General features: G+C 33.8%; 3 protein-coding genes across 4 annotated transcripts; all 3 read right to left on the minus strand.

Annotated features, from left to right (window-relative positions):
• Window positions 1–3823: 3823 nt before the first annotated feature.
• Window positions 3824–8324, minus strand: LOC121253958 (acyl-CoA-binding domain-containing protein 1-like). Of its 2 annotated transcripts, none has more exons than XM_041153904.1 (6): window positions 7618–8324; window positions 6717–6822; window positions 6499–6599; window positions 5411–5502; window positions 4355–4452; window positions 3824–4134 (listed from the first exon to the last, which is right to left on the minus strand). In XM_041153904.1, exons 1-6 carry the CDS (start codon window positions 8091–8093, stop codon window positions 3955–3957), a joined length of 1053 nt encoding a protein of 350 aa, XP_041009838.1. In that variant the 5' UTR covers window positions 8094–8324; the 3' UTR covers window positions 3824–3954. The 2 variants fall into 2 exon arrangements, with proteins under 2 accessions (XP_041009838.1, XP_041009837.1); XM_041153903.1 differs by having other exon boundaries at window positions 6499–6602; window positions 7618–8323.
• A 529-nt stretch (window positions 8325–8853) lies between these two features.
• On the minus strand, window positions 8854–11844 carry LOC121255194 (replication protein A 70 kDa DNA-binding subunit B-like). Its single transcript, XM_041155472.1, has 9 exons — window positions 11506–11844; window positions 10385–10655; window positions 10203–10299; window positions 9965–10089; window positions 9801–9879; window positions 9533–9689; window positions 9219–9376; window positions 8985–9105; window positions 8854–8874 (listed from the first exon to the last, which is right to left on the minus strand). The coding sequence occupies exons 1-9, from the start codon at window positions 11842–11844 to the stop codon at window positions 8854–8856; spliced, it is 1368 nt and encodes a 455-aa protein (XP_041011406.1).
• Window positions 11845–11877: 33 nt separating this feature from the next.
• On the minus strand, window positions 11878–12813 carry LOC121255195 (ATP-dependent DNA helicase PIF4-like). Its single transcript, XM_041155473.1, has one exon. The coding sequence runs from the start codon at window positions 12811–12813 to the stop codon at window positions 11878–11880; it is 936 nt and encodes a 311-aa protein (XP_041011407.1).
• Between the last annotated feature and the right edge of the window lie 1664 nt (window positions 12814–14477).

The raw sequence follows: 14477 nt of genomic DNA on the forward strand, positions 1-14477 counted from the left end.
GAGAGATTGAGAGATTTCAAGTTTTATTGCCCTTTGGGTAATACAATAATTGAGATAGATTATCCAAATTCATTGAGGATATTCAGGATAGTGAAAATACACAACCCAGAGATATTATATTTGAAGAGGAATGAATTGAGATTCCTCTGATAAATACTAAGAGTGCCGAGGTGGTCACACTTGTCACAATATTGGATACGAATGCAGATCACTAAACCATTCTTGAGTTACCTCTTACTAATGCGGAAGAACCTGAACAACCTCCATAAGAAATGTCAATAAGGAGATCAAATAGGGAGAGGGAGATAAACAATTTTAGATGATAACATTATTTATTTCTAAAAGCATGAGTTTGATATATGGTTGAAAGATGATCTAATCTCTTTCAATCAAGCCAAACAAAATGCTAACTCCCAAAAGTAGAGGGGTGTGATGATAGATGAGTTTAAGTCTATAGAAGATAATAATGTTTGGGACCTTATCGAATTGCCTAAGGGTGTTAAACCAATTAGTTGTAAATGAGTTTTTATCAAAAGCTAAAAAGCCAAAACTAAGAATTTTAAAAAATAAAGAAAAATAATGACAAATAAAAACTTAAAAATAAAGGCACAACTGTAATATGCCGAGTAGGCCAAGGAGAAAGAGAATGAAAAACTATGAGTTGTTCATTAGGCTAATCTATGTTTCGCTTGTAAAAAAGAAAGGGGCATCGTAACCTTATTCTTGCAACCCAAAGCCTCTAGTTATAAAGCACCACATGTCAACAAAAAACATAAAGAAAAAGAAAGTAGGGGCGCCAAGGCCCAAGTTATACGCATCAAGTATATGCCCATTGCCCATATGATAGGTGACAATACATGATCTGTCAATCCAATATGAACGCGACACTAAATAAACGAATTTTAAATTTGATATAAATGACTTTAGATTAAAATGGGTAAATTGTGAATCAATCCGCAAAACTCACGATCGACTTGTATAACTTAGAAAGAAATTCTATTTTCAAGTTCAAATATTTAGTTCTATTTGCATTAGTTATTGTTGGGATGTAATATTCATATTAGTATTTGGCTATTTAATTAATATCTCAAACTATTAAATTTTTTTTGTTAATATGTAATTTTATTCTTTATAGATATTAACTTTCTTATATATTATTGATTTGGATATTGATCATAAGATACTTTATCATGAATCTATTTGTAATTGTGAATTATTTATATATTTATCTTTGTATTATATATAAAATTATGTTAATTGGGTCAAAATAAATATATAGGTCGGCTCAACCTAATTATATGAAATAGTTTAAACGAGTTGATACGGGTTGAAGTAAGTCGTTTTCAGATTAACTCAATAAGAATTAATTATAAAGAGGTTATGCAGGTCGAGTCATGCCATCCATTATTCATGTGGGCTATATTAAGATTTTAAGATTTGACTCATTTAATTAAACGGATTGTGTTGGAATTGTCCCATATAATTGATGAATTGACACATTACATATTCTACCCATGAGTACGAATTGCCATGGTTACTATTTGACTATCCTTCTCATTCTACTTTTCTTGGGAGTTAACAGCTTTCTATGATATTCGTTTGTTTCAAGTTAGCAGTACTCTCCTATTTGTCTATTTCAAGTTAAAAGCAATAGATGGAATATGATATTATATCGTATATTGAAGAAAACCACATTGAGCCTTGGAGCCGGCCTGTTATCTATTAGAAAGGCATTGGGTTCGAAATCGGGTATGGATTGATTTAATGAATCGGACGATTCTCCAAATCGAATTGGGTAATTCTATAAATTGAATCGGGTGATTAATAACAATTTTGAATCGGTTATTTTATTATTGATAAAAAAGTATTAAAAATCATATATAATTCAATTCAAGCATTTAATATCTTTATTGAAAAGTATAAACTATAATTCATTGACTAATTTCAATAAAAAAAAAATATGATATGAATTTAAATAGTTTTAATAAACATGTAACTCATGTATTTAACCTCAATTGTAAACATCTTTTGTCTCAATATATGAAGAAGATAAATACGTTAAGTTACAAGCACATGGAAAATGTACTAGTTTATGCGCAACCACAAATTTGATACAAAATACTTATTATCTCCTAACTTTTTTATTCAACTAAAAAAATAAAAAGTTTCATGTTTTATCTTTCAATTTTTATATGATTTTTATTAATACAATAATGAAAGAGTTAATATATGTTTAGGGCTATAATATTTTTGTACAAGAAATTAAAAATGAAAGAGTTAATATATGTTTAGGGCAATAATATTTTTATACAAGAAATTAAAAGAAAAACTCAATTATTAGACAACTTAAAAATATGTACAATTTTGAATCGGTTAAAATCGATTTGCCGATTGAAACATTTCAGTGAAAGATTAAGAAATTTCACTAAAATCGGTTAGGTTTCTTACCAATGCAATTTAAATTGGCTGAATCGAACCGTTTTTTCGAGCACTGCCAATTGGCCACTGGGAAACTACTATTGTTAACAACCCAAAGGATTACTTTCCTTATTTAGTTGTTTCCTTTTTCTGTAATTTGGTCATCCGATCTAAATGTAACATGAAGCATATATATGTCACTCTGTCTGCAAAAGTTATTCGTGTCCTCTATGAAGGAGAAAATACAAAGTTAAGTTTGTAAAAAACCAGGTCATTTTGGTCGCTGGGGGGAGGGAAGGGTGAATAAAATCTCGCTCCTAAATAACCCTTTCAAAACAGACATTTCTAACAGTTGCTAGCATTGATAACAACACCTCTATTCCTGCAACTCTAATTAGGGCTGAGCAAAGATAATGTCGGAGTCAGAATACCCTACCTCCGACTCCGACTTTGTTGGAGGTCTAATCCGACCTCTAACTCCAACTCTGACTTGTCGGAACAAAGTTGGAGCAAAGTCGGATTTAGACTTTTTTATTGAGCTTTTTTTCTTAGCCCATTTGACAATCTTGGACTCTCACTAATCGGATTTGGGATTCTAGATTTCAATTTTTTTAAAAAATATTTTTTCAATTTCAATTTTATTAAAATATAACTAAAGCTGAAAAAATAAATCATTGTACAAATTAATGTTATTATACATTAGTATTATATGTTAATGTTTATACATTAGTATTACATGTTATTATACATTGATTATTATACATTACTAATACATGTTATTATACTTTAGTTATTATATATTTGTATTACATGTTATTATACATTAGTGTTTATACATTAGTTGTTATTATTCATAGTGTTACATGGTAGTAATAATTAATAGCATGGTGTTTACATATACTAAACTATTATTAGTTAGTATATTATTAGTCAATTTATTCTAGTTATATTATATTATATGCATATTATTTTGTAATAATTTGCTTGTACTAGTATATTATTGAATTTAATTAACAATATAAGTTATAGTTATACAAAATATATATGATTAATATATAAAACACATTTTTATAAAATATGTACAATATAAGAGTCAGAGAAGTCTGACAATCAGAGTCAGAATCGGTACATCGCCACCTCCGACTCCAACTTTTTTAGTTAAAAAGACTTCGACTCCGACTTAGATAAGTCGGAGTCAATGCGGAGTCAGAGATAGAGTCGAATTTTCGGATTTTTACTCAGCCTCTAATGTCAATCGAACAAACCATGAATCATTTTTTTCTTTTTCCTGATAATTCCAGAACAAAAGAAAGCATAGGCACGCTGTTTTACCCCTTGTATTCAATCTTCATATGTTCTTTAGTTCCATACCAGAACCAAATATAAAAAGAATAGAAAACAGGGCAGAAAGAACTTAAATCACTAATTTAAATTCATCTGACAGGCATAAGGGTTTATACATATACATATAATACATCCACAAGGAATTTGATCAAAAATAACTTTAAGGAAGAAACCAAAAGACTAATAACCTATTCAGTTAATCTGCTTCCCTGCACATTTCATCCAAGGCCAGTTCGCCTCACACAGATCAGAAGGGGTGTTGCCATCATTGTCCTTTAAATCTGTGTCTGCATTTTGCTTCACAAGAAATTCGGCAATGGCTTCTCTCTCACACACGACAGCATAATGCAGTGGGGTTTGGCCATCATCGTCCTTCCAATACAGAATGAAAGAGACAATTTTAGCAACAAAATGGAAGTTGAAAAGTCAAAGAAGTAACTGCACAGAAGAATCTTTAAAACCCCACGGTGCATAAGAAATGACACAAGGAGATGAACAACCTTTGCATCCTAAAAGGATAATGAACTAGTGTGGGGTAGGTCTTAGGTCTGTCTTGCCCAGTAACAACAAGGTATTTAGAATTTCCAATTACCTTTGCATTTACATTAGCATTCCTGCTAACGAGTAATTCAGTGATGTTAAGGTGGCCGCGATCTACAGCCCAGTGCAATGGGGTCCGGCCCTCACTATCTGCAATTGACTTAGGCAAACCGTTTTAGAAGGCAGCACAAGTTTTTATAAAGAGTGAAACACACATCAACAATGAACAGAAAGCGTTGAAATTGCCTACAATGTTTCATTAATTTGCAGCATAACATTGAACTTCTTAATTTAAGCTACCATACAACATTCGAGTGTCTCAAACTACCACACCAATATCTTAACAAGCTTGTTTCAAAGGTTGCATCAGGGTTACAAAAATGAAAGGATATCTAAAAAGACGTGATTAAAAAGAAAAAGCAAACTGGAAAATAAACAATGAAAGGAGAATGAAAAAGAAATGTACAAATAAATGATAGATGAGCCTGTAAGCAGAAACTATGCTATGACTAAAGAGCCCAATCCAAATAGAACCGAGTAGACTATGTGGCAAGGCAATTGCCTTGATTGGTTTTTGTCATGATTTCATGACCTGATAAGCTAGTGATTCCTAGTTCTTTTAACTGATGCTTAAGAGAAATTCAAGTCTGTTCTCAAGCAATTTGAGACAGCCAGTCGAGTCTAATATGCAATTTTGTGGCAACGTCCAAGATTCTTAACATCTACTATAGGATTATTAACAGTCAGTCCAGTCTGATCCCAAGCTTTAGCTTTTAACTTTTAGTTTTTTTCAAAGATAATCCCGGAGACCATGCAAACACAAGATGTCTTCTGTCCAGTTAAACCCCAGACTCATGCAGCGTGCCTACATCACACAGATAAGGTAAATTTTTAGCTTTTCATCGATGGGACGTAGTGCTTAGAAATTCACCCAAACGTTCAAACCCCTTAGACCTGGAGGAGCATACTCCCAAGACCAATCAATGGCTTTACCACTTGAGCCAACACCTAGGGGTTAGCTTTTAGTTTCTTATGCAATTAAGTTACAAATCAACACGGTCTGTCAAGGCTTTGGAAGGGGGGGGGGGGGGGGGGGGTGAGGGAGGACCTGTCAGATTTACTGAAATGCTGCCTTCAATGCACTTAATCAAATTATCTGCTTCTCCTTCTCTGGCAAAGGCATGAATAGCATCCATTTTCCTGAAAATTAAAGCAAGGAACTTTTAGCTCAGCGAAAAGAAATAAAAAGTACCTTTAAAATTTTTATAGATAATTCATTTCTTTCAACATATGGCTTCTGTTGGCGAAAGAAAATTGTTATTAAGGAACAGTTAATACCAGTAGGAGTTATTTAAAAATTCATGCTTTGCAATGCTAAGGAGAAGTATAGCATAGCTCAATGAAGCACATCCAAAGACATAATAAAAGACATCATGTTTAACTGATTACATAAGTAAGCATTCCATAAAACTACTACATGTTTCCATCAGTAATAGTAATAAGAAAGACACCTCTAAAAGCCTTTATCAGTTGCTAAACAAGAACAAACTGAATCATAATACTTGTGCCCCATCACAAACTCCTAGGTCAGAGATGATTCACATCAAAAATAATATTTGCCTTCTCCTACTCATACAAAGCCTATCCCGTAAGAAGTCATAGGCAATATATATAATATCCAAATCTGGAATAGTCTAAAAATTTAAACTTTTGGTTGGTTAGAGTCTTCAACCTAAAGCAAAAAAGAATAATTAACCACCCAGGAATCATTCCTTTTAAATTCAAAACAAGAAGTTAGCATTGTAAGGGCAGCATATCTCATTACAAGACAAACAAAAATGAATTATTAAAGGCCCTCTCTCTGCATACAAGTCAATAGAACACTACTGTCCAGTAATAAGATCAGATGCTAAATATGGATAGCCCAACCTTTTTTCCCCAAGAACAAGAAACAAGAGAATAAAAACCACTTATAATACAATTGCTTTTACTTATCAGTGGGAAAAAAAGAGACATCAGTCATCATCCCCATTATACTACATCAATGTAGAGACTACAAACTCCAGGACCCATTAGTGAAAACACACAATCACTTGAACCAGACATCAAACCACCTCCATGGCAGAACTTTCTTTTCTATAAGGGCTTAAGATAAATTGCTAAACCTAAAACATCAAGAAGTTCCAAGAACCTTACGACTCATTTCCAGATTCTTCCTCATAAACAAAAGTGCTGAAAACTGGTCCCATTGGTCCTTTATCATTCATACTTGGTGCCTTGCCTTCTCCACGTTTGCTCTTCTAGTTATCGTGAGTCAAGAAACCATGAAAGAGGGGAAAAGAAAATCAATAGGGAGTAAGCACGTGCAAGAGTACCAAAAGATCAGCAAGACGGGAAAACTCATAGATTCTAACCAGAGTTAAACCATCCAACCAAGAAGGATATAGCTCTGTAACAATATCAATGTACTTCTGCATGGCTTCTTCTGGAGGCATAGCACCCAATTTCTGCCATGCTTGCCTACCAAACAGCAGTCAGCAAAATATTAAAAATATCAGGAAAAAATAGAAAACGTAATTTTATAGTTCTAAATAAATATGATTGTGATTTATACGTCTAAATAAATATATTGTACAGGCAAAACGGAAGTCTGAAGATCGACACTGCTCTCTACCACTATGTTCGTTCGGAGAAAGGGATGTCGAGGGGAGAGACCAAGATCACCGATGGTAAAATAAACATGTTTCTCAATCGTTCTATTGCTTTTGAACCTCTCCCAAAAAAGGTGATTCCATGCTGAACTTAGATTTGATATCATACCAGAGTCCCACACGACCTCGGTTTATGGTTGACAGAAAAATTGATTATTCAGATTTCCTCCATACTAAAATAATTTTACTGACATCACTAGGTACATGAAGATCCAACCAGTTTGAAAGCATCACTCCAGGAAAATCTATTTGTGATGAAAAAATTAACATGTACTTTGTCACATGAAACAAACACAGAAATTTTACTACTGTAAAAGAAGAGTAAAAAATGATGATAGTCTCACATTCATTATCATTATACTAAATGCTATAATTCTAATTAGGCAACATCAGACATAACTTACGATTGAATTGAGCTATTAATTCACCTTTCACCTTCTTGATTAGCTATATATTCCCTCATTCCGGAGCTCGTGCAATTACATTCCACATAAAACCCACAACACCAACGTATTTAAAAGATAAAACCCAAATTTCCCATTCACCTTACCCATGCAACCAAAAGGAGAAAAAAAACAAGGAAATCACAAAGATAACGCGATACCACTTGGCCCGAGCCGTGATTTTCAAAGCAGAGGGCTGTGGCGAGCTACAAGGGCCCTCAGTGGCAATCTTGTACAATCCGTAAAGCCTCAACTGCACGTCGTTCGAGACCTTCTCCGATAGCCGATCCGCCGCGGACGCCGCCACGAACGCCGTGGCCGCGCTGAAGGTCTCGTCCAGCTCCGTACTCTCCACTCCCTCCCAGTCATCGTCATCATCGTCTTCGGCATCGCTATTGGGCACGCTGTCGTTCCTGATGCTACCCTGCTCGGCGATGATCGAGTCGGTATCGTGGAACGGGCCCAAAACGGCACCTTTAGGGTCGTCGTGGATGTCGGGTATTGAGGAGGAGCGGGAGAGAGAAAGGTTTTCTTCTTTAAAGGAGAGGACTATGGAGATGAGCTTGGCAACGAGGAAGGAGAAAATGAGGCCAAGGACAATGGATTGGACGAGCTGTTGCCAGTCGCCCATCATCATGATTGTAGAAAGTAGGCTGTCAAGCGATGAATTAACAAGAAGCGTAAACTCAGAAATGTGAAATGGGGTGTGATGTGCGAGAGATAAACCCTAGAAATTGAGAAATATAATGCCTGTGAGTCGGTCAGCAGAGAACAGGAAATCAAGAGACTATAGTTGTGGTAACAATATCCAACGAAGGAAGCGAGAGAGACAGAGAGACAGAGAGGTCAATTGTCTTTCACGAGAGAAATAAATGATAGTTACGGTGGACGTGTGAATATTGTGTACTCGTTTTAAAAATAAAATGAATAAATATTAGATATATATATGAAAACTAGCAGTGAATTTACGTGCGATGCACGTTTGTCTTGTATTAAATTATTCTAAAATATAAACATCTAGTATAGAAGAAAAGAGTCTAAAACGACTAAATATTACATAATTGTTTTTTCGTTACTGAAAGTAAAGTCTGAAACTGCTAAATATTACATAATTGTTTCTTTCGTTACTGAAAGTAGAGTCTAAAACGACTAAATATTACATAATTGTTTCTTTCGTTACTGAAAGTAAAGTCTGAAACTGCTAAATATTACATAATTGTTTCTTTCGTTACTGAAAGTAAAGTTTGCTGGTTGTGGATTCAAAGTGGTGTGTTCTCGTCATTTACAGCATTTATGGAGAGAACATTGAAGTTTTTGTGACGTTGTTTTTGGAGTTGATCTAAATCTGCACCCAATTGTATGATCCATTTTTTGGTTGAACATAATTTTGCAATATTTTAGATATACGGTAAATGTTCCTGTATGGTGAATAAATATAATGTAAAAGATATTTTTGATAACTTTCTATTTGAATATCTAAGATTAAATGTTTTTAAAATACAAATTGGAATATGAATAAGTTGGTTACCTTTCCTGTATGTTCCATTAGTTCGATTGCTGTGCAACCCAGAGCTTCTTCTGCAATTTGACCGAACATGACAGCCCCAAGTCGTCCATTACCATCGTCAACTTCGATGTAAGCTCGACAGCTATATAAACAAACTATATTTTTTAGTCTGAATGATTAAGCAATAATTTAAATATAACATAAAATTGATTAAAGAAACATTTACGACGTAAAATATGAATATAACATATATACCGTGGTTGTGCATTGCTCAAGTATTTGCAATGATAACATTGAAATTTTTCATTTTGCTCATATCCAGTCCCCTTCTTACACCCAATGCAGGACATGTAGAAGAATATTTGATGGAGATCAACCACACAAATAGTTGCTTTAATCCAAAATTTTGCTTTCTGCATTAATTTTGGAACAGATATATGTTTTTAATAGTTGTAAATAGTATGTAGCCTTAAGATAAGGTTATATTTATTTTGAAAAGGCATGTGTAAAATTTTTAGAAGGCAATATATATAAAGAAAAAAAAGTTTAAGAAGACCGTAGAAATGTACCGTCATTGGTTGTAGTGATTTAAGAAAACCAGCAAGATCATCAAGCTTAATTATGTCTTTCATGTCAACATTTGATGTCGATGCTGATGCTGATGCCGTTGTATGATGTAGATTTTTTTCGACGATTTCTTCAAGCAGTGCATGATTAAGCATCGTCCTAAATATTTTTAGAATAATTTAAAATGAATGAGAGAAATCATGGAGGAAAAGATATAAAAGAAAAAACAATTTTAGAGCTAGTTGATGAATATATATTTTGAAGAATTACCATTGACATAATGGAGTTGCAGCAGGGATGACAGGATTTAAGGTAAATACACTTGTCTGTTGAGATGAAAGAGAAAGACCTATATTATAAAGAAAAAAAATTTGTTAGTAGATAATAACATTCTATTTTTAATAAATGTTGATATTATAAGTTGTGTAATATACCATTGTATGAACCGACTTTTAAACGTGTTGCGAGTAGAGTTGGCTTAGCTTCAATAATATCAGAGATTGCTCGGCATTCACCGTCCACAAATCGACTCCACATAGTTAACCATATGGGCATCAGGCTGTAAAATTTAGGATAAAGTATTTAAAAGTGTAGTATGATGAAATAATATTGAAAACAAGGTAGTTAAAGAATTTATTAATATCACATATATAGTTGAGAAATCTTCTTTACCTCTGGTCGATAACATATATTTCTTGAATTTTTGTTGGCCCATGTATTGAGGTAATTTCTCTGGGAGGTTTCATGTATATTGCGATCGCCAGAATAGCTGTTCAATTATGTTGAATTTTTTTTTTGTGAAAACTGAATAAGAGTATCAAGAAGTATGTTAAATATATTGATGTGATATTTACCTATTTCAGTTCCAGTGTTTTTGTAGTCATGCAGATTGGTGAATGGGATAATATCATATTCTGGTGGTTGTAATTCCACTTCGTCATCTGGAATGTTTTCGATGATTGTTCTTGAATTTAAGATCCACTGGTATTCATATGCTTCAATTCTATGCTTGGGATCTAAAGGCTTAACATAAGCATTACTGATGTAGTAAGACCGGAATATGTGTAACATATCATTACGTAGGTCTATATCTTTGCCGAAAATTGTTGCTTGTAGTCGATTGCCCTGCATAATATTGTATAAATAAATAGTTATTTGCATTTAATTGATTAGAAAATAATACTTATTAAATATATATATAAGATTTAATTTCAGAATATAGTTAGAATGAATCTATGTTGTAAGGGGAAAACATATATATTTTGAATATATCATGTGAAAGAATACAATGTAAATATTAAGTATGTTCTTGCAAGTATGATATTGATGTCAATGTGTTATCTCAGGGTCTATCAATGTCAGATTTTGATATTTTGTTGGTGAATGTTGTGCAGTACGTTTGGGTGATTTGTCTGACACAATCATCTTGATGCTCCAATTTCTTGTACTTTGAGTAATGTTTTTGATTGATGTATAGACAGTCCGCATGTTGAAGCCTACTTATGAATTAAGAGAAAGAAATATTAGTCCAAACAATTGAATTTAAATAAAACAATTTTAATAAAAGAATAATAAGAAGTTATGAAAATTACATAGTAGAAAAACAAATTGTATTTAATTGAGAGGTATATATTGAAATTCGATTACTCACAGAAGTTTATGATGGATATGCTAGTGTTAGTAATTCTCTATAAACAATATTATTTGTTTCAGCTTCTTCACAATCATGAGTTGATACTGGTCTTATAAGAACTTTTACTGAAGCAGAAGTTTTGGCTCTTGACAATGCTACATATAGTTGGCCATGACAAAATACAGGTTGAGGCAAGTATACACCAACAAAATCTAATGTCTGCCCTTGTGCTTTATTTATTGTCATCGCAAAACTTAATCTGATAGGAAATTGTGTTCTTTTGAATGGAAAACCACTATTATCGTCTGCATTTGGCAAGAAAGGAATCCTTGGTATGAAAACTCTTTTTCCGGTGTGGTGACCAACTGCAATTTCAGCATCAATGATATTTCGTTCAAAGTTGCGACAAATAAGACGTGTTCCATTGCATAAACCTTCTGAAGGATTGACATTTCTGAGTAACATGATAGGACAATTTTTTTTTAGTAATAATTCATGGGGTGGAAGTCCATTTGGTGTTAATGTGTTTAAGAAATCCTCCATGATGCCTTGTTCTGATGTATCAATCGTTTCATCGAAGCTATAGTATTGTGTAACTGTACCAGGAAATCTTTGAATAAGTATTGTATTTATCTCATCGACGGAGTTGTTCTTTGGTGTCAATATAGCTCGATTTGTCATTTCGGATAAATTTTCTGAATAACTGCCAATATCCTAGAAGACCGCATCGATCAGATCATCTAAAGACTCCACATTATTTTTGTAAGGAATGAGCATTTCACTGGGAATTTTGATCTTATTCTCAATTGTGATTGGTGTTGTTCCATTTCCGACCTGAAGTAAATAATTTGAGAAGTTTGGATCGAATCTTGCTCGCATATTTTCACTCAAACTAATCTTAGTTAAAGTGGACCACAAATATGACGATGCTAAACTGGCATTAACTTCTTCTTGTCTTGTGCCTTTACGAATCACAGGTAAGACTTGACGAAAATCTCCACCGAATACGATAATTTTTCCACCAAATGGTAATCTTGAATCAGTTATGTCTCGTAACATTTTATCCAATGCTTGCATACATTCTTTTCTAGACATAGGTGCTTCATCCCATATGATTAACTTTGCAAGACGTAACAATTTGGCAAGAGCACCTTGTTTGCTTACACAACAAGTACTATTTTTGTCAAGATCTAATGGAATTTTGAAGCGTGAATGTGCTGTTCGACCCCCAGGTAAAATAGATGCAGCAACACCAGACGATGCAGTTGCAAGAGCAATTAAGTTTCTTGATCTCACTGTAGCGAGAAGTGCTTTATATAAGAATGTTTTCCCTGTTCCACCAGGACCATCAATGAAGAATGCAGCAGATTCATTTAGAAGGACTTTCTGTAAAATTGATTCATATGCATGTTGTTGTTCAGGATTAAGACTCATCGAAGCCATAAGATCTTCTTCTGGTATCAAAACTGCAAATTCATCATTTATTTCCCTAGATTCAGTTTCATTCTGATCAAAAGAAACATCATGTTCTATTAAATGGAACATGTTTATGTCTTTTCCCATCGATTCAAGTGTAGAAGAGATGCTTCGTAAGACTTTTGTCCTAATATCTGCTGATGTTGCAACACTTGTTTGGAAATCGCTTGACATATCTTGTTCAAAGTATTCCCAAAGTTCTCTAGGATTTGTTGGGTTACAATATACTAAAATTGTTGCAAATAACCGTCTTAAACTGTGTGGTATTTGGTATAAGGAAGTCTCTTGCATACAATCTTGCAAACTAGTATCTCTTTGTAACAAACCATGTAATGTAGCTGCTTCACGAAAGGTTGGTGCAGTGACATTGCCAACTGTTTTGATGTGGTCAAATGATAAAAGACCTCTTATATGATTTAACAATATCCGTAAGTAATACCTTTCACCTTCGAATGGACTTGCTGTAACAATGCGGCCTATAACAGTTTTCTTCTTTCTTGGAGTCCATATTTTGTGTTGTTGATTCCAAACAAAAGCTTCAGGAAATTCTTTGTACAGTAGTCTTCGTGCATTTTCATTAGCTTGATTTGTTGAAAAAAATTCAGTCAACATTGATTTTGCCGTAAAATCAGATCTCAGAACATTGTTAAGGTCGTTATGTGCATGAAAAGCTACCAGATATTGATCTTCAAGATGTAGATGTAAACTGTAAACTGATGGATACATTTCATTAAGAATAAAGCCATATATTCTCCACATGGCTTCTGGTGGAGCAATCCATCTAGCTGATTGAAATTGTTGGATTTCATCTATATCTTGGATGTTTTGTCCAGGAATCAAGTTGAAAGCAACACGATCATGACCTTTATAAATGTACTTATAAAGGTATTTGACTGCTTTGATTGTTGAGCAAATTTCTACATTCAAGTGACAATCAAATTTTGCGAGGAGATATGGATTATGTGGAACAACCCAACGGTTATCCAAATTTTTACCTCTGACTTTGACAGTTATTCCATTATCACAACGTCTGTACTGTGGGAAACAATCGATTCCAACAGTTGTGTTAGATGCAAAGCCTTTTGGAAAGTGGTTTTTACAACTGCCATTTGTTTTCATACACACATTGCTCGGATTTAGTACTCCACAGGGACCATGCATCATATGTCTTATTACTGCCTTGTGCAAATGTAAATTTCTCTCTTTGTCAGGTATTTCTGCTGATACAATTTCATCAAAAGATTCTGGAGCATAGATTTTCCAATCTCTTTGTAGTATGATCAAGAAATGTGCATGTGGTAGTCCTCTTTTATGATGTTCAATGACATATACATATGCTGAAACTTTCCCAAATATCTCCCGTTTGAATAATTCATCCTTCAGTTCTTCTAATTTTGCTCTAAAGATACGTGCAATCAAATCAGGACGATTTTGTGCTTCTTCTTGTGGACCCAACTCATCTAAGATTTCTTTCTAACTTGGATTACATGTCATGGTTAAAAAGATGTCCGGTTTTCCAAAGCGTTGGACTAAAGCCATTGCTTCCATATATCTTTTGCGCATATCTCTTGGACCTCCAATAAAAGAAGAAGGCAGAATGATACGTTTACCAACTTTAGAAGCATTGCTTTCTCCAATTGATATACTGTCAACTATTCCTTGATACACTTCAGATCGAATCTCTTGTTGCTTATTACGAAAATAATCCAATCTTGATGTCTCAATTTTTACGTACATATCAACAACAAACTGCTGCAGTAAACGTCCCGAGAGCAACAAAATAGATTTTATATTTTTCCTAATTTGAAGTTTGTAGCAATAGTACTCGCGGCATGAAA

Source organism: Juglans microcarpa x Juglans regia, chromosome 3D (genome assembly GCF_004785595.1).
Source record: "Juglans microcarpa x Juglans regia isolate MS1-56 chromosome 3D, Jm3101_v1.0, whole genome shotgun sequence".
Lineage (NCBI taxonomy): Eukaryota > Viridiplantae > Streptophyta > Magnoliopsida > Fagales > Juglandaceae > Juglans > Juglans microcarpa x Juglans regia.